Here is a 27546-nt window from a genome sequence, read left to right as displayed (position 1 = left end):
ACCTACACCCCCTCCACCCACCACAATGGAGTCCCAAACCTTTAGACGCTTCACTTCCTGGTTCTTCCCCTCTCTGTTTCGCAGGCTGCATGTGCCAAAGAACAAAGGGAGGAGGGACTGAAAGTGCAACTCCTTAGGCAATTTATTTTCATAAATCGTCTGCTGTAAGTGCCCTCAATGTGCCTTTCGGTCAGACACTTGCTCTTGAAAGGATGTCGATTAAAGCCTTGCTTCACATGCTCCAAGTCTCCATGTCCCTCCTTCGATTGGGTCAGTGAGCCTATTTCTCACAGTGTATCTGTGATATTAAGATTACATGGGAGAGGCAGTTAGGAAAAAAAATGTCTACAAAGGCTCTTTGCAGGATTAATAAGAAAATGGTGACGAAAAGGAAATTTATTTCATGAAATTTGGGAGACTAACTCGGTCCTGATAAAGCCAATGCAGAGCTGTGTGGGACGTTGCTGCCATTACCATAGTGAGGCTCTGGCAACCTCCAGGCAAGGACAGTGAGGCACCTGTGGTGACTCGTTACACAGTGGAGGTCAAGCTGGGTGACCTGGGGTAGGAGCAGCAGAGTGGGAACAAGCCTGTGTTCTTCCTATTACCCAGTGGATAGTGTCAACTGTCACTTTTATACGGCCAATTGCTATGATGATCTGTTTTGAAGCTGGATGGAGTTCATTATATAATATTCTACCTTTTTGCATACATTTGAAATTTTCCATAAACATTTTTTCATGGATGTTTTTAAAAGGTCAAAATATATAGTGGTCTACACAAACTCTTAAGTAAAATATCTGGTACGAAGAAACCATATTTTACAAACATCTTAAGTGTGTTCTAAGCATTCAGACTTAGATGAGAACTGTTTCAATTTTTCTTTTTATTATAACATGAACTAAATTTAAGAAATTAGTCTTTTGACTTTATTTCCCAGAGTTGTTAGATCTAAATGACAATATAACTCATTATGAAAATATACTGAAAAGTACAAGAGCTGATGTAAAATGGTAATCAAGGTTCCAGGTATCAAGGGATTAAAGTAAGTGAAGAATGAAACCGGTCAGGCTGTAGTCTGACAGACACAGGATGAGCTGGTTTAGCATGGTGCCATCAAAGAATAGGAAGACCATCAAATGTGTGGTGGTAAGTCACAGTGTGAGAAACATTGCCTCAGGCAACTTCCTACCCTCTTTTTTTTTTTTTTTTTTTGTAAATTAGTTTTTCTTCATTTAGTAACTTAGGTTTCTCTTTTAACATTTTAAAATTAAAATAAGTCATCAAACAGGAGTCATTTTTACAGGTAAGGTAAATCACAGGATAATGTATTAGGAAAATTTTGTTCCTTTTTAAATCAAAAAGCCTTCAGATGGTCAGGGATTGATGGAGTGGGGAAGACAAATGTACATTTCAGATTTTCATCACCAATGAAAAAATACAGCATTTTTATAGACTTAAAACTGTCAGTGCATTTAGATTTTGGTGAAGGAAAATTTAAAATACCTCTATAATAATACAATGTTAATAGAAATTGGCCATGTACTGAGGTCATTTTAGTGAGCTACCATCATGTAAATATAAGAAAAGTAATTTCTTGGTCCAAATCAGTGAAACTTTAAAAAAGATTGTCTCTAGAGAACATTTTTTGAGAACAATGTTTTTTCGGACACATTCTGATACTCAAATTCACTTTATAACACAATTATAGATTAACCTTTTAATTACATTTTTCTTAAAAAGCTGTGAGATTTCCATTTCTTCGGGAGACATTTTCACCACTGTGTTGTTCAATTCCACAGGTTAAGTTTTCTTCATTATTACTAAGAACTTCATACATGTTAGACAGATTGCCATTCATTGCTTTTTCATCTTGTCGAAAAGACACAGGGAGACTTGCTAGAGTAAAGCTGACATCTTTAAAGGCATGCAACAAGAATATTCCCACAATGATTGTAAAGAAGCCACTCAAAGTACCAATGACATCATCAACAGGCATATCTTGCCACTCCTTAAAAAGAATAGCTGAACAAGTTAAAACTGATGCTGTAAAGAATACATAATATATTGGAGTCACAATGGAAGTGTTGAATATATCCAGAGCCCTGTTCAGGTAATTAATCTGTGTGCTTACACAGACTATAAGGCTCAGCAGCAGAATCCAGGCCAGGGGATGTCGCAGCACAGGCTTTCCAGCAAACAGCTCTTTGATAGCAATGCCCAGGCCCTTAACACAGGAGACTGAAAATGCTCCAATTACAGAGCAGATTGTTATGTACACAAGAATGTTTGTCCGTCCATGGCGAGGTCCCACCACGAAGATTAAGATCAATGACACAATGACCACAAGTGTTGCAAAGACCACAAAACCTGGAGGAGGCAAGAAGAGGCTTATTTAGTAATTGTGTAAGTATTAAAAGAAACCCCTGAGAATCCAAAACTCAATACGAAGGAGAAAAGGTGTGTCCCTAAAATAAGTACTAGATTTCTTTTGCTACCCTAGCAAAAGCACACTCATAAAAATTTAGTTAAGTGTATACACTGGAAGCACCATAACGTGCTTCATATTCACAAATTGTTATACCACTAACATTTTTAACATAGTATCTCAGGCCCCATGATAATTAGACCATAGGAAACATCAGAATGATTCACAGCCACCTATTCTAGAAGATCTTATTACTTCCTACCCACTGGAATGCTCTAATTCCAAGAATGGAAATAATCAGAAACTAGTGGAGAGAAATTATGAGATGATCTTGAACACTCAACAATTTATAGATGCTGAAAAGAACAGCAGTTATAAAGTTCATCCTAAAAGGAGTAAATTTTTTAAATATTTAGATACAATATTTAGAGACAAACACTGGGGTAAACAGCAAATCAATAAAAGAATCTGAAAAGTATTGGCAGGGTTCTCATTGAATATGGAGAACTGAACTTAGCAAACAACTGTGTAGCACCATGGGCCAGGCACTTTTCTCAGAAATTTGCACTGATTAATTCATTTAATCCTCACAACTACCCAATAATATCAATACTATCATCTGCATTTTAAGATGAGGAAATTGAGCAGTCACTCCTTAAACTCTGCTAATAAATAAGTAGTAATAGGATTCTTAAAGAAGCAAATGTACAAAAACAAGAACAGGTAAAGGAGATGACAGTAACATTATGGAAGCCAAAAAGCAGAAGATAACTCATAACTGATAAAGCATATCCACGAAAGCTGAATCCCACATCAGCAGATCAAAGACTAGAATGTAACTCAGTTTGCAGCACAGAACTTTCCAAAGATACAGTGTATCTCTGGAAGTGGGGTTAAGGGGAGAATGAGAAACAGGAGGCCTGGCTGAAAGTCTAGTAAATTATGATCCCAGAATCCCTGCTCAGTTCTGAACATCTGAGTGACTGTTCTTCCTGCCACAGTGAACTGGAGGACTCTAGGCCAGTTGAGTATGAAGGTACCACACTAACACAGAACTTTAGGGTAAGGTAAATGTCTATGCCATTGACTCCCCCTGTCCCACTCAACTCCCAGGACTCAGGCAGCCAAGCAGGAGGTTTTGCTGGGGATTTGACAAGCCCGACATTCAGAAGGCAGCCAAGGATCACCAGGAGAGGCACCAAAACAAACAGAAACAAACAATGATGAAATACCAGAGAAGCAACCAGAACTTGAAGGGGCAAAATTGGAGAAAAAGATAAGGTCCACACTCATCTCTCTGCTTTCTCCCTTGCAATGACTGCCAGTTCTAGAGTAGGGAGTAAGGATGGGCATAAAGGCCAGCAGAAAGTGGTGACTTGAGGCATGTGGAAGTTTCAGTAGACTAGGCAAAAATAAACCTTGGAATTTTGGGCTGCCTAAGCAGCTAGGACACAATGGACCAAGATTCCAGAAAGGAAGGAACTGAAGACAAGTGAGCCCAAATTTCTATGTGCAACTCCCCTTAAGGCATTTGTAGGCACAGAAGCTGCACGTGCCTAGGTTAGAGAAGCCAAGTGGACAGCCTGGTGAAAAAGCAAGAGAGCTGAGTGAAGAGGCCTGCAATCTTGGAATGCTAACACAGACACTGCCATTCAAAGTTCACCAAGGTGGAAGGTCCAAGTAAACATCCCAGGCTATCAGTTGAGAGAAAAGGACTTTGATCAAGAATATAAGCAAAATGGAAAGACACCAGCCCCTAAAAAGATAGAAGCAACACTTTAAGTTAAAAGTAATCTGTACTTGTATCTGCCTGACAGAAGAAATTTAGGTTCTCTCTGAAGGAATAAAACATCATTTAGAGCCTTTACACTTTTTAATATTGTATGTCCAGCATTTAACTGGAACTGCCAAAAGACAAAACTAAATGACTGAAAACAAAAGAAAAAATGGAGCCCACAAATAATCTTGACGTTGAAGTTTGCAGAAAAACTTTAAAATAACCAGGACTCTCTGAGGACTTGCTGCATACCACCATGCATGTAGTTGACCATACATATATGTGAAATGTTGAGAGGGTGAATTTTGTGTTGTGTTTTTTTGGCACACACACACACCAAAGAATAAAAGCAAGCTCTTGGAAATTAAACATGAAATAGCAGAAATAAAAAGTCAAAGAGCTGTAAGACAAAACTGAGGATATCTCCCCGGACACAGAGCTAAAAGGAAAAATGGTAAAAACAGGGAAAATATATATAAGAAAAGTCATGGTACAATCAAGGAAGTCCAATCAACAGAAGAATAAGAATTTCACAAAGAGAAAACAGAAAATTAAAGGACAAACTGATTTCCTAGAGTGAGATACACATTTCCAGATTTAAAAAAATCCATCAAGTATCTGGGACAATGGATAAAACTGGCCCACAGCTAGGTACATCAGTGGAAAATTTCAGATGACAAGAGCAAAGACGACATCCTGAAGGTTTCTAAAGATAAAAGATGGGTCACATATTAAAGATAAAGAATCAACTGTGTTTGATTTCTTAGCAGCAACACTGGAAGTGAGAAGACAATGAGGTCACATAGATTAAAGGCATTTTTATATATACAAAGTCTCAAAAAGTCTCATCTCTTCTGTGCCTTTCTTCTCTCCTACAACAGTGGCTCCAACCAAAATGAAGGAGTAAAACCAGGATTCAGAGCAAGAAAAAATAGAAAGTGGAGGGGATCCTCTACAATGCTGATGAAGGAAAATCTAGAATGACAAATGTGCTAGCACCCTCAAGATACCAGTCTAGACTAAGGCCAAAAGAGTCTCTGGCAGAGATTTCCAGAAGAGATGAAACTGCAGAATACCTAATGTGTTTGAAATTTCTGAGGGGAGAATTAAGACCACTGGAGAAAAGCTTCAAGATGGACTGGTATATTCACAAAAAAGTTATCAAACAATATCCTTATTAGTAAAGGAGAAGAAATCACAATGTATCATATGTCTAAACTGGGAATAAAAGTTATGTAGTGATTATAAATAAATCACTTAAACGGAACTAAGTACATACAATAGGTAGTAGATATAACAGATGATGCCTAAAGCCAAAGAGACTAGCAGCAATATAAGCACGTTATTTATAGACAAAGAGTTAAAAGAACAAAATAAACAAGGGTTTAGGGGCTGATAGGGGAGGAAAATGACCACTGTTTTTCCTAATAAGCTATGTAGAACAATTTGTCTCTTTACATGCACATAAAATTTTAGTTAAAATAAAAACTAAATAAAAAAGCAAACTAGTAAGACCGATACAGCTTTTATTATTTCTTACCTGGATCTCCTAGCTTGTGAGACATTTCATTTAGAGTCTCGATCTCCTCTTCTTTTGGAGCATGAATGACCATAACTGTAGATCCTAGAATACTTAGCAACCATCCAATTTTCCCATGAAGATTAAGTCTTTCATTTAGAAAGTATGAAGAAAGAATGGCACTAAAATGGTGGAGAGGAGTGTGGAACATTAAAATAATCACACTTTTCTCATATTTAAATATCAACACAACTCAGAATTTTAAGTTATTAAAAAACTAAAACACTGTGAACTTGTAAAGATTCTGGCTTTTAGACAAAGCTAAAATGAAAGTTTCCAGAGAAACACTGGTTTCATCATACACTAAACCAGCATAGTTACCGTATTTCCACTGTAGAAAATATGAAACTTACAATAAATGGAGCTGTGGCACAAATTTATAGCATTTTTATAGCATTTTATAGCATTTATAGCCTATGAATATAAGTCCAAACCCAAATTTTGTACTTAAAATTGGCTCAACTTTATTTATCCATACTGGTTGATGCATACTTCCTATGTGTTCGTGTAATAATTTGTCTATTAATTAAATCATCAAGTTTAAAAATTTTTTTGATGTTTATTTGATAAAGAGACAGAGCATGAATGGGGAAGGGGCAGAGAGTGAGGGAGACACAGAATCCGAAGCAGGCTCCAGGATCTGAGCTGTCAGCACAGAGCCCAACACGGGGCTCAAATCCATGAGCTGTGAGATCAAGACCTGAGCCAAAGTCGGATGCTTAACCCACTGAGCCACCCAGGTACCCCTAAGTTATCAAATTTTAATACATTATAGCCAGTTTAATCCAAATCTAAAAATGTATATAATGTAAACCTATAAATATAATGGTATAATATACAGAAAATTCAGGGTAAAAGACAATGTACCATAATATATCATTATATATTACATAGTATCTTGAAAAATTATGTAATTTACATATAATATCAATTTATATATGTATACAAACTATCTTGGGGGAGAAAAATTAAAAGAAAACTTATTAATCAACTTTGAGAATAGTAGCCCAAATCCAACTTCAACTATTAGGGGCTAAGCTAATTAGCTATTGGGGCTAAGCATTAAGATAACAGAAAAAGGACAAATCTTGGACTGCTCCTAATGAGTACCCCAAATCAGGCTTCAGAGGCACATAATCTTGCACCAAATCACTGATTTTCTGTAGTAGGTATAAAAACTGATTTATCATCAACCATCATCTATCAAAGTGTACATGTCTCAAATGATAAATGTTCCAACAAGTCCAACTTGAAATTTTAAAAAATTGTAATAAAAGTAGAACTATCATTGGCTCTGAATACAAGCAAGAAAAGCATAGATGCATTTTCTCTCCCAAATCGACAGCATGCCTATGCACAAAAGATAACCCTTTAAAAGCAAATTAATACACAGCTTAAAAAAAGTTCTCAAGATTGTTTAAATATAAATTATTCTGAGCATGTATAATTAGATGGTACTGAATACTTCATGGACTAAAATACCGACTGCTGTTTCTACATATGAAATGTAGTGTCCTTACCTTACTAGGACGCTGAGAGCTCCTAACGGAGTCACTAGGGTGGCTGGTGCAAAGGCATATGCAGCAAAGTTGACCACCTCACCTGCTCCCACTTGGGAGATAGACAACAAAAGAAACTCAGGAACAAATCACTCAAAATGGAAATGACTGCATTTTATTTTCATTTAGAGTTGACCCATGAACTGGAGTTTAAACTTTGTCCACTTACATGTACATTTTAACCACTGTAGATGTATTCTGTATGATCTTAATATTTTCTCTAGTTTATTAAGAATACAACGTATGATACATATAACATACAAAATATATGCTAATATGTTGTTGGTTAAGCCTTCTGGTCAATAGTGCACTAATAGTAAAGTTTTTAGGGAGTCAAAAGTTATTTGTAGACTGTCAACTGCACAGGGGGTTGGTGCTACTAACTCCCATGTTGTTGAAGGGTCATACACACACACACACACATATAATAATGTACTATTTATATATTATGTACTGTATATATATTATGTACTATTTCAATTGTATTTAGCAATTTATTTTCTCCCAGCTATTCATAAAGGTTCTTCTGTAAATTATCAACACTAAAGTTCCAACTAATTAGAAACAAATCTATAATTTTAACTGGAAGAGACCTAATTTATGCTTACAGATTTTTTAAAATAAAATTTTAATAGATACCTATATCCTATGAGAACAAACACAAATCAATTAAAAGCAGCTAAAACTGGTGTAAAAGCACTTCTCCCAAGTCTTTTTCACTAGCTTTTTCTTTTTTTAAAACCCAACTCTTATATTCGAAGGACATCCTTAGGTACCTACAATGTTCCAGATGCTGTGGTAGGATCAGGAAATGCAGCACTGAGCAAAACAAAGATACTGTTCTCCTAAAATTTACATTTTGTGAGGGAAAAAACAGGCAAAATAAAGGTCAAGTGATTAGCCCACGCAGTGTAGAAAAACAAAGTGACAGAAAGGAATGGAGTGCTGCTGAGGGCAGGATCGTGGTGCCAAACATGGGCACTCTGATAGGTAACTTTTAGACAGTCTGGTCTGAAGTAAAATATTTACCTGCAGCTATCGGGGGGGGGGGGGGGGGGGGAGAATGTCCCAGTCAGGGAGTACAGCAAAAAAAACCTCTGACTCAAGGCAATGTCTGGCATGTCTGAACAGCAAGGAAGGCAGGACGGCTCCAATAGAATGAGCAAGGGGAGAGTAGCCCAGGAGTCAGAGGTAGCCAGGGCCATATGGCACAAGTCCTTTGTGAGTCCTGACAAGGATTTCATCTAAATTGAAAGGCCACTGGGGAATCTTATGCAAGGGAAGGATGTGATCTTATAGAAAAAGATCACTCATGGCTACTGTTTTCCAAAATGGTTATACCAAATTTCACTTAGTAGAGTAACAGAGCTCCCTTTGTCCCACTTGGTGGTACTGTCAGATTTAGAAGTTTGCTAATCTGTTAATGGGGAATGGGATTATTTTATTATTCTTCCAATTTGCATTTCCCCTTTTCATGTGTTGGACAAAGGAAATCTTTTAATGGAGAAGCTGGTCAATTTTTTTTTCCTGTCTGCCAGTAAATCTATTTGTTTTCTCTTACTGATTTGAGGTAAGTTTTTATATATTTTGGATGTAAATCTTCTGTGGGTTAAAAATTGCCCTAGGCAGGAGAGTCTTTGACAAGGTGGAGGGAAGTGAATCCAGAACACAGATGGAGGAGTTAGCCTAAGCAGGAGGAGGACGTTTTTCTTTGTAACGAGAAAAAGGGATGAGAACGAAGGTAAGATTTCAGATTTGGTGTGGGAAATGGAGGGAGTTCTTAATGGCTTTTATGATCTCTCTGAAGTAGAAGGCCTACCACTATTTGAGAGTGTGGAAGCCAGTGGAGTTGGAAGAGGAAAATAGAAGGTTTAAAACAGACTCACTGATATTTCTTTTTAAGTTTATTTATTTATTTTGAGAGAGAGAGAGACAGACAGACAGACACTCCCAAGCAGGCTCTGTGCTGTCAACACAGAGCTCAAAGGGGGGAACTGTGAGATAATGACCTGAGCCAAAAATCAAGAGTCAGATGCTTAACCAACTGAGCCAGCCAAGTGCTCCTTATTTTATTTTTTAATGTATATATATTTGCAACCCCCCTCTCCCCCAAGACTCACTGATTTTTAAGACAATTGAAACTACGCTGCATGACACCGTAACGGTTGATGTATGTCATTATACGTTTCTCTAAACCCACAGAATGTACATCAAGAGTGAACCCTAATGTAAATTATGGACTTCGGGTGATTGTTATGTGTCAGTGTAGGTTCATCAACCGTAGAAAGTGCACCACTCTGATGAGGGGTACTGATAATGGGAGAGGCTATAAATGTGTATGGGCTGGGAGCATATGGGAAATCTCTGTCCCTTCTCCTCAATACTGCTTTAAACCTAAAACTGCTCTAGGTTAACTAAACAACAACCAGAAAAAAAATAAAAATAAAAATTTCCCTAGGCATGTAATAGAGTGTGCTAAAAAAAAAAGCCCTGGAACTGGAGGAGTTTCAGAATATTGGAAAGTCACAAGGACATGATGAAATGGAACTAGTGGCAAAGAGGTGCTATCTGGAAAAAGAGGAATGTGAAAAAATTAAGAGTTTTTATCCAAGGTAAAGCAAGTGCCGGAAGAAAACATCACAATAAAGTTAAAACAGCTAAAAGCTGAGGCAATATCAAAGAATAGCTTTGTAAATGAAATCATTTCACGAATCAAAGTTATATGAGAAAGTCCCATCAAAGGAACAAATATTGATAAGCTATTGTTTGGAATACTTTTGTATTGTTTTATATCAACCCTTTTTTCCACAGTGTTGACAATTTGATATCCATGAGATATCAACTTAATATTTAGTAATATTTTGAGTTAAATCAGCAAAATATTACAACCATTTTTTTGCCACATTCTGTAATTTGCCTTGTCATTCTTTTAAACTCTTGATAGTGCTTCCTACAACTTGCTTGAGAAATGTTATTTTTTAATTTTAATTCCAGTATAGTTAACATACAGTGTTGTTAGTTTCAGGTGTTCAATATACTGATTTGACAATTCTATACATTATTCACTGCTCATCTTTAAGTGTACTTTAAAAAATTTTTTTTATTTTTTAGAAAGAGCGCAAGCGTGGGGGAGAGGGGCAGAGGGAGAGAGAAGAGAGCCACAGACCTTCATCCCACAACTCCAGGACCATGACCTGAGCCGAAATCAAGACCAGGACGCTCAACGGACTGAACCACCCAGGCACCCCTTAAGTGTACTCTGAATACCCTTCACCTATTTCACCCATCTCTTATATGGGAGATCTTTCTTTAAATTCTTTATCCTTCAAATTCTTTAGTGTTCTCTTTCACATTTAAGTTTATAAACCACCTAAAGTTTTTATGTATGGAGATAGAAATCAAATTTTATTTTTTTCCATATGGATTGTTACAATAATATATACTGAAAAGCACATTTCTCTATTTCAATATCATCTTTGCAATAAATATACTGTTTTTGGGTTTGTTTTAGGGTTCGCCATTCTTTTCTATTGGTCTATTGTGTATTTTGGCACAGCACCATACTCAGTGTAGCTTCATAATAAATCTTAATACCTAGTAGAGTAAATCCTTTCACCTTTTCTTAAGAATATCTTTGCGGGGCGCCTGGGTGGCGCAGTCGGTTAAGCGTCCGACTTCAGCCAGGTCACGATCTCGCGGTCCGTGAGTTCGAGCCCCGCGTCAGGCTCTGGGCTGACAGCTCGGAGCCTGGAGCCTCTTTCCGATTCTGTGTCTCCTTCTCTCTCTGCCCCTCCCCCGTTCATGCTCTGTCTCTCTCTGTCCCAAAAATAAATTAAAAAAAAAAAAAAAAAAAAAAAAAAGTTGGAAAAAAAAAAAAAAAAAAAAAAAAGAATATCTTTGCCTTAGGGGCACCTGGGTAGCTCAGTCGGTTAAACAGCCTTTGGTTCAGGTCATCATCTCATAGTTCCTAAGTTTGATCCCTGCACCGGGCTCTGTGCTGACAGCTTGGAGCCTGGAGCCTGCTTTAAAAAAAAAAATTGTTTTCTAACGTTTATTTATTTTTGAGACAGAGAGAGACAGAGCATGAATGGGGGAGGGTCAGAGAGAGAGTGAGACACAGAATCTGAAACAGGCTCCAGGCTCTGAGCTGTCAGCACCGAGCCCGACGCGGGGCTTGAACTCACAGACTGTGAGATCATGACCTGAGCCGAAGTCAGACGCTTAACTGACTGAGCCACCCAGGCGCCCCTCAAATTTTTAAATCAACTTACCACGTAGCACATAAGCACATAGGTTTTAAAAGGAATAGCACTTAACCTGTCACTATGGAGAGGAATGTTGACTTTCCAATAAGGAATCCTTCAATCCATGAAAATAATATATCCTTGTATTTGTCTTTTTCTCAATAAGATTTCATTTTTTTCCATCAGTATCTTTCTCATCTTTTGTTAGATTTAGAATTAAATAATTCTTGTTTTTAAGAATTATATGCAAATGGCACCATTTTAACATTTCATTTTCTAATTGTTGCTGATAATACAGAAACACAGCTAAGTTTTGTATGTTGACTTTGTAACCCAACACCACTTTGCTAAATCTTAATTTTATAATTTATCTGCATATAATTTGGAATTTTTATACCCACAATCATACAATCAGTAAATAATAAGTTTATATGTTTCTTTCTATTTCCACCCCCTTGCCTTACTGCATTTATTATGAAATTCTTTCAGGATATTGAAGGAGTAACGAGAAGTCATTTGCTTGTTTCCAGTTTCAAAAAGAAAGCCTTCAATATTTCATTTTGGTGCTTATTTTGATTGTTCTGGTTTCACTGGTCTTGAAATGACTTATTTGAAATGGTTTTTTAGTTATGAATAGTTGCCGAATAAAAATTCGGTAAACTGAAATGATGCTTTTTCTGAATTTGTTAACATCATTAATTACAGTGATTGGTTTTCCAAAGTTATGCCAACTTTACCCCCCTAAAATGAATCTAGTTTGTTCATAATTTATTTAGGATTTTTGCATATATGTTCACAAATGAGACCAGACTATTTTTCCTTTCTTATACAGAGTCAAGTTTTGGTATTAGAATTATGCTAGATTTTTAAGAAGAGTAGGGGAATGTATACCGTTTTTTCTATTATTAGGAAATTACTCAATTGCAATTATTTCTTTTAAAAATAGGGGCGCCTGGGTGGCTCAGTTGGTTAAGCATCTGACTTCCGCTCAGGTCATAATCTTGCAGTCCCTGAGTTCAAGCCCCACATCGGGCTCTGTGCAGACAGCTCAGAGCCTGGAGCCTGCTTCAGATTCTGTCTTCCTCTCTCTGCCCCTCCCCTGCTTGCACTCTGTCTCTCTCAAAAATAAATATTAAAAAATTTTAAATAAATAAATATATAAATAAATAAATAAAAATGACCACAGAACTTGCCAATGAAACCATCTGGGCCCAGGGCTTAATGTATGCAAAGGTTTTAAAACTATAGACCCAACTGTACTAAGTTAGTAGAAATCTGCCTATTTTATCCAAGTTCTTATATTTACTGAGATAAAACTGTTCAAACATCCTGTTGGTATCTACAAAACTCTAGTTACATCACCAGCTATTCTGCCTTCTCTATTTCTCCATCAGTTTCAACAAAAGGTTTATCAATTTCATTTAGATCATAGACCCAAATGTTGGTTTTAATACCTTTTGTTTTCTATTTAATTTTAGCTCTTCTCTTTACTTCCTTCTACATTTTCTTCTTCTTTTTTTCTTGAACTATATGCCTCACCTTTCTTATTTTTAATTATATTTATTTAAAGCTGTAAATTTTAATTACTTCAGTAATAGTCCACAAGTTATATTTTGCATTGGGCACCAACATACTATTTTCTAATTTGAACATATTTTCTATTTTCATTCTGACTTCTTTAAACCATGGAGTACATAAGTGTATTTCTAAACTTCCACACATAGGGATTTTTATGTATTCTTTTTGTTACCGATTTCTAAGGTAATTATAATGATCTATGAAAACACTCCATTAAATCCTCTGAAAACTTTAAGACTGGCTTTATGGTCTAGCAAATAGTCCATTTGTATAAATATTCTTTCCATATGCCCTTGAAAACAATGTAGATCAATGACATGTCCAAGAAGTTTGTTAAATTTGCTCTTCAAATGTTCTATAGACTTAACAATTTTACTCTGCTTACCCTATGAGAGTGTTATATTAATATTTCACCATATGGTGTTGGATTTGTCTATTTCCCCTGTTCCTGTGTCAACTTCTGCTTTTAATATTTCAAGGCTATATTATTAAATAAAGTTAGAACTGTTAAAGCTTCCTGAGAAGTTGAACCTTTTATCTTTATGCTTTGAATTATATTTTACCTAGCATACTCTTCAATCTCAACTTTCTTCAGGTGTTTTTCCATCTTTCTCTTTCAGCCATTCTATATCCTTCTTTTACATGTGCATCTTGTAAAAGACATGTAGTTAATTTTTATTTGTTTTTATAATTCCAATACAATAATCTTGTCCTGGTTTCCATTCTTAGCAGCACCTGACTCTGACCCTTATTAGCCCAATTCAAAAGTTCACTCTCTCTCCTACCTACCTGCTCTGAAGTCTGCAATTACATCTAGAGCAGAAGTGTCTTCAGCTTATTCTGAGCTTTATGACTTTCTCTGATCTTGGCTAGGTAATTCACTACATGTTGGATCTTTCATGTTTTTAAGAGTTTATATTCTATCCAACCTTTTAACTTGTTTTCAGCAAATCTTATCAGTTCATCTTCAAAACAAAATCCAGTATTCTACCACTTCTTAACATGCTCACTGCAACTCCCTTGGGTCCATACCATCACCACCTCTTACCTGATTATTTCAATAACCTCCCACCTGGTTTTCTTGCTTCTTCCCCTATGTGGTCTATTCCTCAACACAGCAGCCTGAGAGACCTTATTAAAACCTAAAGCATATCATGTCACCCCTTTGCTCAAGTCTCCAATGACTTCCCACACATTAAAGTCAGAGTCATGTCTGTGATATACAAGACCCACCCTCATTACTTCCCTGAACTTATCCCCTGCTACTTCCCCCACATTCACTCTCTTGCTGTTCTTGCCTCTTTAATGTTACCTGAGGCTTTAATAATCCAGTGCTGCATTAATAAAGCACTCCAAAATGTGGCAATTTATTTATTTATTTAAAAAAATTTTTTTAACGTTTATTTATTTTTGAGACAGAGAGAGACAGAGCATGAACGGGGGAGGGTCAGAGAGAGAGGGAGACACAGAATCTGAAACAGGCTCCAGGCTCTGAGCAGTCAGCACAGAGCCCGACGCGGGGCTCGAACTCACATATCGCGAGATCATGACCTGAGCCAAATTCGGACGCTTAACCGACTGAGCCACCCAGGCGCCCCAATGTGGCAGTTTAAAAGACAAGCCATATTTTCTAATGGTCAAGATCTCATGGTTTCTCATAACTTCTATTGGTCAAGACTTCAGAAAGGGATCAACAGGTACTTCTCACTCAGGGTTTTTCAAGAAGTTTATAGTCAAAGATATAAGCTGGGGCTGCAGTCATCTGAAGGCTGGATTTCCCTCAGTAAGCAACCCAAGCAATCAAGGCAAAGCCACAGGCTTTTGGTGACTTGGCCTCAGAAGCCACACATTACAACTTCTTTTGCATCCTATCACCACACTGGGCCAGCACTAATTCAGTGTGAGAGGATTATACAAAAGTGTAAATACCAGGCGGCAAAAATCATTCTGAGCTATCACACTTCAAAAGGTCAGGCATGCTTCACCTCATAGCCTTAATATTTACTGTTTCCTCCTGCTTAAAACATTCCTCCCCCAAATATCCATATGGCTAGCCCCCTCATTTCCTTTACATCTTTTATCCATCTATCCTTCACATCCCTTCCCTATCTTACTCCTAGCAAATGTTAGCATTTGTCACTAACACACACATTTTAATTTCTTTATCTTGTTTATTATTATTTGTCTTCCATCTAGAATGTTAAGTCTTATGTGCATAAGGATTTTTCTGTTTGTTTCAACAGTTTATCTCCAGCACCTACAACACCTGGCATACAAGAAACAATATTTGCTGAATGGTCAAATCAGTCTCTTTGTTATTTCAACTGCTCTTAAACTTATAAGAACATTTACATAATTTAATCCTGAATACTTTGGAGGCTCAGTGAATTAAATATCATTTTTTATGTACTTTTTAAAAATGTTTATTTTTGAGAGAGCGAGAGAGAGAGAGAGAGAGAGAGAGCAAGCAGAAGAGGGGCAGAGAGGGAGACAGAATCTGAAGCAGGTTCCAGGCTCTGAGCTGTCAGCATAGAGCCTGAGGCAGGGCTCGAACTCAATGGGCCAGGAGATCATGACCTGAGCCAAAGTCGGACGCTTAACCGACTGAGCCACCCAGGTGCCCCTCTATGCACTTTTTTAAAGGTAATCATCAAAATAAGCATGGACACTCTTATCAAATGGATACCTGTTTTCCAATTTGGAATGAAAGTCAATGAAGGGGGAGGAGTTAAAAATGGGATGTTTTCTACAATCTTTTTTTTTTTTTAAGTTAATTTATTTATTTTGAGAGAGAGAAAGAGTGCACAAGGAGGAGTGGGGCAGAGAGAATTCCAAGCAGGCTCCACACTGTTGGAGCAGAGTCAACAATCCCACCAACTATGAGATTATAACCTGAGCTGAAAACAAGAGTCAGATGCTTAGCCAACTGAGCCACCCATGTGCCCCTCTATGATCTTTTACTATCAAATTTATCTTCTTAAACTGAGAATTTAAAAAAACACAGGTACATTAAACATGTTTTAATCAGACAGGTAAAAGAAAGTCTTCTCATTCAAATTAAACTATTAAACTGCTTGCTAAATGACTTTTACTGGCTTAAGTTTTACTTATTTTGAGTACTGTTCATTAAAAAACAAGAATTTAAGGGGTGCCTGGGTGGCTCGGTCAGTTAAGCATTCGACTTTGGCTCAGGTCACGATCTTGTGGTTTGTGAGTTCGAGCCCCGCATTGGGCTCTGTGCTGACAGCTTGGAATCTGGAGTCTGCTTCAGATTCTGTGTCTCCCTCTCTCTCTGCCCCTCCCCCACTCACTCTGTCTCAAAAAAACCCCCAAAAAAACACTAAAAAATTTTTAAAATAAAAATGAAGAATTTAATTAGTTTTAAAATGTGCTAGTAATATGAAGCTGTACTAGTATATGCAAATATTTTAATATACAATTATATTTTCTTGAAATGTTCTCTATACATACTTGATAGCAATCCAGCCCACCACAACCATTCTTTAAGATATGCATGGCCACCTTGACCTGTGAATGAAAAAATATTTCACTTTTTGGGAAGATTATCAGACTCTTATAAATTTATGACAACTATTAGCTATGACAGATTTTAAAACATCTTATTTGTTGATGATTATTACTTTGAATAAAGGTTCCATCATGATTTCTTAGATAATATTTTTATGATTTTCTTAGAAAAGAGGATGAGGATAATGAAAATGTTACAATTTTTAGGTTTGCACTATACTACAAACCTCATTCCTTGAGTGAAGTAATTAAATTAATCCTTATATTCAGTCCATACTTCATTCTTTTGTTTCGTGAACTCAGCTTCAATAAACCAAGTAAAGAAAATGAACCAGTAAGTAGTAGTCCAGCTTCAAATGAATTAGTCTGAAAGTGGATAAGCCATATAGGTGTGGGTTAGCCCCATTTATGAGGCAGTTACCTTGGAGAAAGGGGTCTTATATTGACCATACATAAAAAGTTAAGCATTAATCACAGTCTGGGGCTGCTAGGATATTCACCCTCCTTTTCTACTTGACTTTCTTCCCAATAAAAATAATAAAACCAGGAAGCAACTGGTACTTAAGCCATTGTCCAAAAGAAAAAGCCAATGCAAATGAACTCCTTGATAAACATATCCATCATGGACAATGCAAGTACCTGTCTTAGGACAAGAATGAGGAATATACTTGTTCACGCAGTATATGCCAATACTCTCTCCTTTGCCCACTAACCTCTAATAGAGGCCACTATTTTAAGATGGTTTGATTAGCTCTGGCCATAAAGATGGCACAGGAAAGAGGGAGAAGGTGTTTTGTTTTGTTTTGTTTTGTTTACTACCAAAGCAGGTCTTCCTGTGAGGTCAGAACCAGACTTAGAACTAAAGCAGAGACTGAGTGATGAAACACGGCCAGGATGCAACATAATGCTGTTGTGAATGTGCCAAAGTCAGAGTGGGGTTCAATCATAATGAGTATCCCCCAAGATCTTGCCTTCAGTAAGATTCTGATTCTATTCATAAACCCTCATTTCCTTCTCTGCAGAAATATCAAAATTTTAAGATAAGACTGGATGCTAATAGGGCACTGGTCCTTATTTCCACTTTGAAAGTAACTATAGGAGTGAACAGCTAGCTTATTAATGACATTGTCTCACTTTTATTTTTCTCATTACAAAGTAACTGATGTTTGATTCTCTATAAACATTTACAAGGCTTGCATAGTTCAAAGTTTCAAATATACTAACTAGGAATTAAGATGTGGTTGTCTACCATCAAGAACCTGAGTAAACAAGCATACACAGATATCATTTCACAGTCACATAGGGCATAGCCTACCTGCTCTCATGGAGCCTTTCCTGGCAAGGCGCAGAAGACCTTTTTTTTTCAAAATGAAACTCCCGCCAATGAAAATGCTGGAGCTCATAGCCAATCCCAAACCAATGTAAAAGTCATATTTTCCACGCCCCTGGATCATTTCGTTTGTTACTGAAGTTCTTTAAATCACACTGATTACAAAACAGAGAAACCGCTGGTGCTAGAGGCAGGGTTATGCAGTCTTCAAATCTAAACAATGCAAAACAAGACAAGATTTTCAGAGAATGATAGTGATAGTGCAAATGCAACTCAAAAATTTACTCCATTTCTCTTCTCATAAAGGAATATTTTCATTACTACTATTGATAATATACTTACTATTTATAATTTACCACTAATGTAATTATCTCTCTTCCAGTTATGGCAAAAGATAGGATCATGATATAAAGCCATACTAAAAAATCAAACTCATGGAATCAGGGAACAGACTGGTGGCTACCAGAGCCAGGGATAGAGGAGTGACAGATATGGGTATAACATAAAGAAGTCTGGGGGTATAATGTACAGCATGGTGACTACAGTTAAAAATACTGTGTTGTACATTTGAAAGTAACTAAATCTTAAAAGTTCTCATCACAAGAAAAAATTTATAATTGTGTGAAGTGATAAATGTTAACTGAATTTATTGTGATCATTTTACAACATATACATATATGTAATCATTATGTTGTATACCTTAAGCTAATATAATGTTTTATGTCAGGGATAACTCAATAAAACTGAAAAAAATTATGGGAATGCAAGCTGGTGCAGCCACTCTGGAAAACAGTATGGAGGTTCCTCAAAAAACTGAAAACAGAATTACCCTACAACCCAGCAATTGCACTACTAGGCATTTATCCATGAGATACAGGTGTGCTGCCTTGAAGGGACACATGCACCCCAATGTTTATAGCAGCACTATCAACAATAGCTAAAGTATGGAAAGAGCCCAAATGTCCATCAATGGATGAATGGATAAAGATGTGGTATATATATATATCTATCTACCACATGTATGTATACACACACACACACACACACACACACACACACACAAAATGGAGTATTACTTGGCAATCAAAAAGAATGAAATCTTGCCATTTGCAACTACGTGGATAGAACTGGAGGATATTATGCTAAGTGAAATTAGTCAGAGAAAGACAAAAATCGTATGACTTCACTCATTTGAGGACTTTAAGAGACAAAACAGATGAACATAAGGGAAGGGAAACAAAAATAATATAAAAATGGGGGGGGACAAAACAGAAGAGACTCATAAATATGGAGAACAAACTGAGGGTTACTGGAGGGGTTGTGGGAGGGGGGATGGGCTAAATGGCTAAGGGGCACTAAGGACTCTACTCCTGAAATCATTGTTGCAGTATATGCTAACTAGTTTGGATGTAAATTTTAAAAAATAAAAAAACAAAAAAAACAGACCTCATCTGAACAGGCAGGACAGCCAGAGATTGTATACCATGTGCATGGTACTATCTATGCAAAATATGGTAGAGGAATATCTGTAGGTTAAATAAATACTGTTGAAGCAGTAAAAAAAAAAAAAAAAGAAAAGAAAAGAAAAATACACTAAATTTAAAAATTTAAATTAATTTTATAAACTCTAGTTTCATATTTAAATAATGGTTCCAGTCTTAGTTGACAGTCCAAAGTAACAAAACTTTGCTGTTAAGAAAAAATATTCTACAGAACGAAAATAAATCATAAATATATACAAATTTAGTTCATAAATACATTTACCAGTTTCACAACATGTCCTTTTTAAATAATCTACACAGAGAAACTCAAAATTTTCTCACCCATACAGTTTCTTCTTTGAAATCTATGTAGATATAAGCAGATGGTCATTTATTTGTTATTTAGCCTATTTGGGGGTGTGTAGAAAGAAAACAGCTTCCACATTATTTTGTTAGCAGAGGATGATCATTCTAACAGACAGATGTTTGCCACAGTGCAAGTGTGATACTGATGGACTTTTTGGAGAACATGAGGGCCATGGACCTAGAGGGCTCAAACCACAAGACCAGACAGGGAGCAGAGGCTTATCAAAGACATTTCAAATGTCACTCATGAACTCTGCTAACAAATGAACTAAAGCAAAGTGCAGAAAGTAGAGGGAAAGATATTACTCAGCAAGAAGGTTTATGATTAGTTATAACTTACTGCCAGCCCAACTTTCTGGTAGGTCTTGAGATTTTTTATCCCACAAATTAACTACTGAGTTCCAGAACTAATCTACAATTCAGTCAGGATCCTCACTCATTAACCCTTGCCCACTAGCCAACTTTTTCCATTGTTCAGGTTATGAGATTCTGGCTTTTAGCAAAAGCATCATAACTCTAACCACCTAACCCCTCAATTGCTTTATCCATTCACTCAAACGGTATTTACCAAACATAAGCATTAAGCATTATGCTAAGCTCTATGCATAAAATGGTGATAGCTAAATTTTAGTCTTCCATGGGAGACAAACAAAAGACAGTTAAATAATGGACGATAATGTTCTGTAATAATGGTAAAAAGGGGCCAAAGGGGCCAGTGTTTAGATTTGCCTGTTGAGTCACATTATGGTTCCCAGAACCCTTCATAAGAACAGTCCTTCCCAATCCATTGATTTGGGGCTTGGCTCCGTGGCTTATGCTGGCCAATGGGGGGGAAGGTGTAAGTGACAGGAGTGCCAGTTCCAAGTCTAGACCTAAAGAGGACCTTTATATTTCTGCTTGCCCCTTTGCACCCTGCCATCACCCTGTGCACAGCCAAACACAGAGTCATCCCTGCTGACTTAATGAACCATGAGTACGATCATAAATAAATGCTACATGCCACTGGGATAACTAACTTACACACCTAAACAGACTTACTACAGGTAAATATAAAATTCCCATCAGATTTTTGAAAAACCAAAACTTGTCTGCAGAAATGGGGATCAGTGGTAAAGATGGGTGGCAGGCAGACAGGGGTTCATTGTTAGAGAGAGAATAATACTTCTCTCTATTCTATGTACTATGTATGTTTGGACGTTTCCATATCAAGGTTTTTTAAAACACATGTTGCAGTGCTCAAGAGCTGCAGAGATGTCAGGAGAGAAACAACTAACAAGTCTCAAAAGCAAAGTCACCCCACAATCTAGGATAAGATAATACTGAAACATGGAAAGAACATAAGACACTCAAGTCAGGGAGGTGCTCCAAGTTTTATAAGTATCAGTCACATACAATATGGATGAGATTAGCTGTCTAATTGAAACCTTTCCAGACTGATCTTTCTCATAAGGATTTGGAGAAGTATCCCTAGTCCTCTGAATGCCACTCCTAAGGGAAGAAAATGCATCGAGAAAGGTCCAAGGCAGGGAATTTGGAAGATCCAGTCCTGCCTCTAGCTGGGTGCATGACCTTGGTTAAGTCGCCACCTTAACAGAGACACATAAGAAAAGAAAGAAGCTAAAGAATCTGTAAAGTTATTGATTTTCAAATTTCAAATAAAATAAACTACTGGTCTCTTTACGTGCCACATATTGGTAACCCCAAACTTCAACTTAACTTCAGCTTGCCTTTGGAGTAATTCTGGATTGTGACAATCAGTTATGTACAGAGACATAAACATATGCAGGGAGGGGGGAGGCAGAAAATTTGGGAATAAAATGGTTAGCAGAAAGAATTACTTCTATAGACTGTAAGGGCACCTCGGTGGCTCAGTGGGTTAAGCGTCATCTTTGGCTCAGGTCATGATCTCGCAGTTCATGAGTCTGAGCCCCACGCTGGGCTCTGTGCTGACAGCTCAGAACCTGGATCCTGCTTCAGATTCTGTCTCCCTCTCTCTCTGTCTCTCCCTAGCTCATGCTCTGTCTCTCTCTCTCAAAAATAAACATTAAAATATATAGAGAGAGACTATAAAAAGATTATGACAACAAAAAAAGTGTGCTTAATGGTATTCCCAGCACACTCTAAATGACTCACTTAACCATGTTTATGACCCAGTCTTCCTCACTAGACTGCCAGATGCTGGGCTCCTACAGCTTCAAAATATGTCTTAATATCGGTTTTCTCAGTGAATATAGATGAATGGAATAATTATAATTGGCCCTAAAAATAAAGCTGTATCATTTAGATCAGCTTCCTAAAATGTAACAACTGTTTTTACAGTGTATAAACTTATGAACTGTAAAAAGTTGTCAAAGTATGCTGGGAAGTGATAGTATTATATGTAAGTGAAAATGCAAAGGTAACAGTAAAAAGTCTGGGAAGATGGGAGTAAAGAAACCTAGCTACCAAACACACTTCAGCCCACTCTGCATTCCAATGAACAAGGATCACCTAATATTCATCAAAGCACCCCCTAACTTAAAATCAGCTCCTTTAACCATTATCATCATGAAGCACTGTTCTTAATTATCATTCAAATTCTACTGAGGAAGTGACTACCTAAAGTTCTCTGGTCCACAAACCTCCCTTTTAAAAGTCTGAACAAGCTGATTTATAGTTTGAATATTCTGAAATCTATAAAATATAACTTTGTTACCTGCATAGATGATACCCATAAACAAGTCAGGTTTAGCTACAGTTCCAATCCAATAGCTTCACAAATCCAAATTCAGACTTCTTACATAAAGCTCATTTTTTAATTTTTTTATTTTAGAGAGAGACTGCAGGCACACTCACAAGCAGGTGAGAGGGACAAAGAGAAAGAGAAAGAGAAAGAAAGAGAGAGGGAGGGAGGGAGGGAGGGAGGGAGGGAGGGAGGGAGGGAGAGGGGGAGAGGGGGAGAGAGAGTACACCTTAAGCAGGCTCCATGCTTAGTGCAGAGCCTGGCGTGGAGCTCGAATTCACGAACCCGCGAGATCATGACCTGAGCCGAGGTCAGACGCTTAACTGACTAAGCCACCCAGGTGCCCCTGAAATGGATTGTTTTATTCTTGAGTATACTATGAAGTAGGGCCAGGTTTAAAGACAGCTAAACAAGAAAACTTAGTATGTTTCACTTCAACTATGTTCTCAAATCAGAGATGACAAGCTTCAGGTGATAATGTGCCCATCCTACCTCTGACAGGGACCAGGTAGAAGGTCCCATCCCATTCTCCTCTCCTCCAGCTGTTATTATTATTTATAGTGTGGTCATCTGTTCAGTAAACATGCGGAGCAGCTCTAATATGCCAGATGTTGGGGTTATAAAGATGATTTGATCACAAGTCCCTGACCTCAAGGATTCCACAGCTGAGTAAAATGATCTGAAGTGACCCATTTTAATTTTAAGCACACTTTTAAAGGCTCTTAGAATTTCCAAATTGTTCTTTCTAAAGTTTAACTTTCAAAGGTGATTTTACTTTTACGAATATTTATAACATTAACTTTCATTAAATACAAGTTATGTTAAAAATGAAATAAATATATCTTAAAGAAAATAAAGTTTTGAAATTGGTCCACCCTCTTCTAAAATATGGAGAACATGTAAGTAACAGGAAAAGATGGGACTAGTATTCTACCATCTATAAGATGATACTAAGATTTGCTTTGCAAAATGACTAACAGTAGGCAACACAATTACCAAAGTCATATACTTTTTAAAAATATACCAACAGAAGTACATTTACAGCTTTAAACTTGTCACAGCATTTCTGACATTTCATTTCACAAAACCTTGAAAGGTATGTGGTGAGGGCCCCATGAAGAGAAAACAGGTACAGAGATGTCAAGCAACTTCTCAAGAAGTGGGTAGGTAGCAGAACTAGTGCTAGAATCCAGCCTTTTGCCTTTCCCACTGGAGTCTCCATTTAGACCCAGAGGTGGAACACAAGGAAGAAACAGCTCCAACCTGGCTGTCAGTGTAAATCATCATCTGCCCAATCTGCTCCTCCTTGTATTCTGACCATGGCTTCACCATCCTCATTACCCAAACTGGATACAAGGGCCAAGAGTACCATATGGAGTATACCTTTGTGAAATACAGCCTCATATCTCCATGGCTCTCCCAATCCTCATTCAGCTTCAACAATGATGTTATCACACTGCTCTATAAAACACATCTGTGCTATCTCATTCTGCTTAAAACCTTAGAATGGCTACCCAATGTTTACAAAAAGAAGTTCAAATTTTGTAATCCTCTAACACCTTTCACCATTTGTTCCCAACCTAACTTTTGTATCTTATTTCCCTATACTATAATTCACATACCCTATGATACACCAGAGGTCAATATACTGCTGTCATTCTTACCTACTCCTTCTCCTCCTCCATACCTTTGTTTATATTCTCCCTTCATCTTAAAAAAAAAATTATTTTTAATGTTTATTTTATTTTTGAGAGAGAGAGAGCATGAGCAGGGGAGGGGCAGAGAGGGAGACACAGAATCTGCAACAGGCTCCAGGCTCTGAGCTGTCAGCACAGAGCCTGACGCAGAGCTCGAATTCACGAACTGTGAGATCATGACCTGAGCCGAGGTTGGACGCTTAACCTACTGAGCCACCCAGGTGCCCCTTCCCTTTCATCTTTTAAGGTGCAAACTCAAAATGCACCTCCACAATGAAGCCCTGCTTGAATTCCACAAACCAGAGAAATCAATCTTTTCTGAATTCCTTGGCCTTTAAACCTACACTTCTCTTTGGACACTTTTCTAGCCTATATTATGGTTACTTATGTATACGACTTAAATCCCCTTCACGGTGGCTCCTTGTGGACAGGTGCTTATCTCATTTACTCAACCAACAAACATTGACATGAATATATACTATGTTCTAGGAATGGGAATATAGCAGTGAATAAAACAGACCAAAACCCGGCCCTCATGGAATTTACCTTGTGTTGGAGGTAGGGCAAGACAATTAAAAAAAATAATAATAAATAATAATATTATATTGGAAGGTGGTAAACGCTATGGTTAAGGGCATTGAGGAGTTGGGTTGAGGGGATTCTATTTGAATTAGTTTGGTTAAGAGGCCCAGTGGAGAAGATAACACTGAGTAAAGCCCTGAAAGAGACAGGAAAAGAACAAAGCTGAGAAAAAATGCAAAGGCATGGAGGTATGAACTGTTATGCAGCTTTCCAGGAAAAGAAAGGCCACTGTGGCTGACACTGAGTGAACATGGGTAGGCAGGATACCACAGCAGGGTATTTTTATATAAAAGAAATATCCTGAAAACAAGTGTAATTCTTTTTTATCATTTCCCTCTAAATAGTAATAGCTACTACTTACTGAACACCTATGAAGCACTGTTCCAGGTAACTGATACACATTATTTCTAATACATACAATGAGAAGAAGGTATCTTTATCCCCACCTTACAACTAAAGAAACCAAACCTCCAAGGGGTTAAATCACATGCAGAGGACCACACAGAAAGTTATACAGTCTGAAATGGAACCTAAGTGTCTACTAGACTCTACTTCTATATGGGCTGCCCACGCTGAATGAAAACTAATATTAGAGTTCTTAATCTTTACTTCTGTTTGGTTTCCACTGATTTAACTTTTTCCAATCTCTTACTTTGCTAATTCTTTTAAAAAGTTTTCTTTAATGTTTATTTTTAAGAGAGTGAGAGCGAGCGGGGAAGAGCAGAGAGAGCGAGAGACAGAATCTGAAGCAGGCTCCAGGTTCTGAGCTGTCAGCACAGAGCCCGATGCAGGGCTCAAACTCTCCAACGGTGAGATCACGACCTGAGCAAAGTCAGCCAACTTAACCGACTAAGCAACCCGGCTTCCCGCTAATTATTTTTAAAAACGGTACTTATAAATACTGCAGAACCTAAATCTCCAATCCTAATTTAGCAACATCAGTTATAAATTAAAATTTTAACTTACATGTAAGTTTAATATGGTCTCTCTTATGAAAAAAAAGGCTGGAAGAGGTCAGAGATGACTTATTCACTCTCATTTCCTTGTAAATAATACTCTTTATTCTCATTTAAAGTTTTAAACCCTGGTAGAGTAGCTCCGGCCTGGAAAGAAGAAAATACATAAGTAAGCAAAAGGACTGAACAGTTACCAACAGTTTCAAAAATTTGGCTACTAGCCTCCATACTCTTTTTACTTACCAACATGAAACTTACTCAACCAAGCATAAACATAGTACTTCAACAGATAGCCTACTGCAATGAAACAAAGATCTCTACTCTCCCATCTTACTTTTACTACTAAAAAAAAAAAAAAAAAAGTACTACCTAGGTATATGGTTTATAGAGAATTTCTAAAAACAGAAAACGTAGTCCTGTATTAAACGAATTGAAAAACCTAGTGAACAAATTAAAGAGACACATAAACAAAACTAAACGTATATAGAGTTTTTATGAAAAGGAAGGAGGGATTAAATGACTTTATAAAAGTTAGGAAATTAAAAGTCATGTTCAACGGCTGACTTCTAAAACTTGTTCAACGGTCAGTTAATATCTCCGCAGCAGCTGAAACAATCTAAAACTCACAACAAAACGAAAACTATGTGAATGAGCTGAATGAACTGATGCCCCGACAGGGTCAAGCCAGATTTCCATAGGATTTAATAGCAACCCAATTCGCAGTGGGATTCCTTGAAGCAGGATAAGAGGAAAAGCCCTTCCATTTCACAACACACGTGTTCCCAGGGAAGAGAAAGGCGCCCCTGAAGGGCCCCTGCCAACCCAAGACCAGCAGATTCGACCACAGCCCCTTCGCCCTTGCTTGAAAGAAAAAATTAAAAACTGGCGACCTCACCCCAACTGGAGGCCGCCCATGGTCCCCTCCACTACCTGGCCCTGGTCACCTCCGCTCACACGCCCACACAGGCCGCACGGGCCGCCCCTTCTTGAGCTCGCGCGGCCAGTGCCTTAGACGCTGTCCAGTAGGAGGTGAGAGCATCCAGGGCTGCAGCCGTGCGCGCCGCCTCCTCCATGGGGGAGCGCCGAGGGGAGCCTGCCCCGGATGACCCGCGACCGCCGCCGGGACCTAGAGCTGTAAGTAACCGAGGAGCGCCTGGGCGCGGTCGAGTGACGCAAAAGGAAGCGCGCGCACGCGCAGTGCAACGCAGCAAAGGCCCGCCCCGGCCCACCTTACTGTGGATTTCCGGTTTCTTTAGCTGGCCTTGGGCTGTGGAGAGCAAAGAGAGCGGGGCGGGATGAAGGAAGGAGTGGATGCAATATTTTGCAAAGTAGGTTCGACGACCAAGTGATTGAAGTCAAAGAACTGTGTGCTGCTTGCTTAAAATGCGAATTCCCTTACGCGGTTACCGTGTAAAGCTGCGTTTTAAGCCGACTGCCTAGCAATCCCTAGGGAAATGGTGCTCCGAGAGGGCAAGGGGCGGAGCTAGGGCTGGGCCAGGAGGCTGGAGGCGGGTCCCGGAACGCGGAGGTGCGAAACCAAGTGGTGGGGGCGGGGTTGGGCTCCAAGTGGGGCTCTTTCTTCCCGAGGGTGACCTAATCGAAACCCGTAGAGAAGGCGTTCTTTTTAGTGGTTTGGTAAAAGCGCCTCTTAAGACACTTGGAGCAGAGATGTATTTCTCATGAGATACATAGGCAACCCACTGTTAGACTGTCCCGCCT

At 38.0% G+C, this 27546-nt stretch overlaps 1 protein-coding gene across 2 annotated transcripts; it reads right to left on the bottom strand.

The window, feature by feature from the left end:
* Positions 1–866: 866 nt before the first annotated feature.
* On the bottom strand, positions 867–27008 carry NIPA2 (NIPA magnesium transporter 2). Of its 2 annotated transcripts, none has more exons than XM_060617924.3 (7): positions 26723–27008; positions 25838–25974; positions 18009–18236; positions 16637–16693; positions 7305–7395; positions 5746–5906; positions 867–2370 (listed from the first exon to the last, which is right to left on the bottom strand). In XM_060617924.3, the coding sequence occupies exons 3-7, from the start codon at positions 18145–18147 to the stop codon at positions 1736–1738; spliced, it is 1083 nt and encodes a 360-aa protein (XP_060473907.1). In that variant the 5' UTR covers positions 18148–18236; positions 25838–25974; positions 26723–27008; the 3' UTR covers positions 867–1735. The 2 variants fall into 2 exon arrangements, with proteins under 2 accessions (XP_060473907.1, XP_060473906.1); XM_060617923.3 differs by having other exon boundaries at positions 26758–27008.
* Between the last annotated feature and the right edge of the window lie 538 nt (positions 27009–27546).

This window comes from Panthera onca, chromosome B3 (assembly GCF_046562875.1).
Source record: "Panthera onca isolate mPanOnc1 chromosome B3, mPanOnc1 haplotype 2, whole genome shotgun sequence".
Taxonomy (NCBI): domain Eukaryota; kingdom Metazoa; phylum Chordata; class Mammalia; order Carnivora; family Felidae; genus Panthera; species Panthera onca.
The sequence above is the reverse complement of the archived record's forward strand: the minus strand, read 5'-3'. Positions and strand labels throughout refer to the sequence as shown.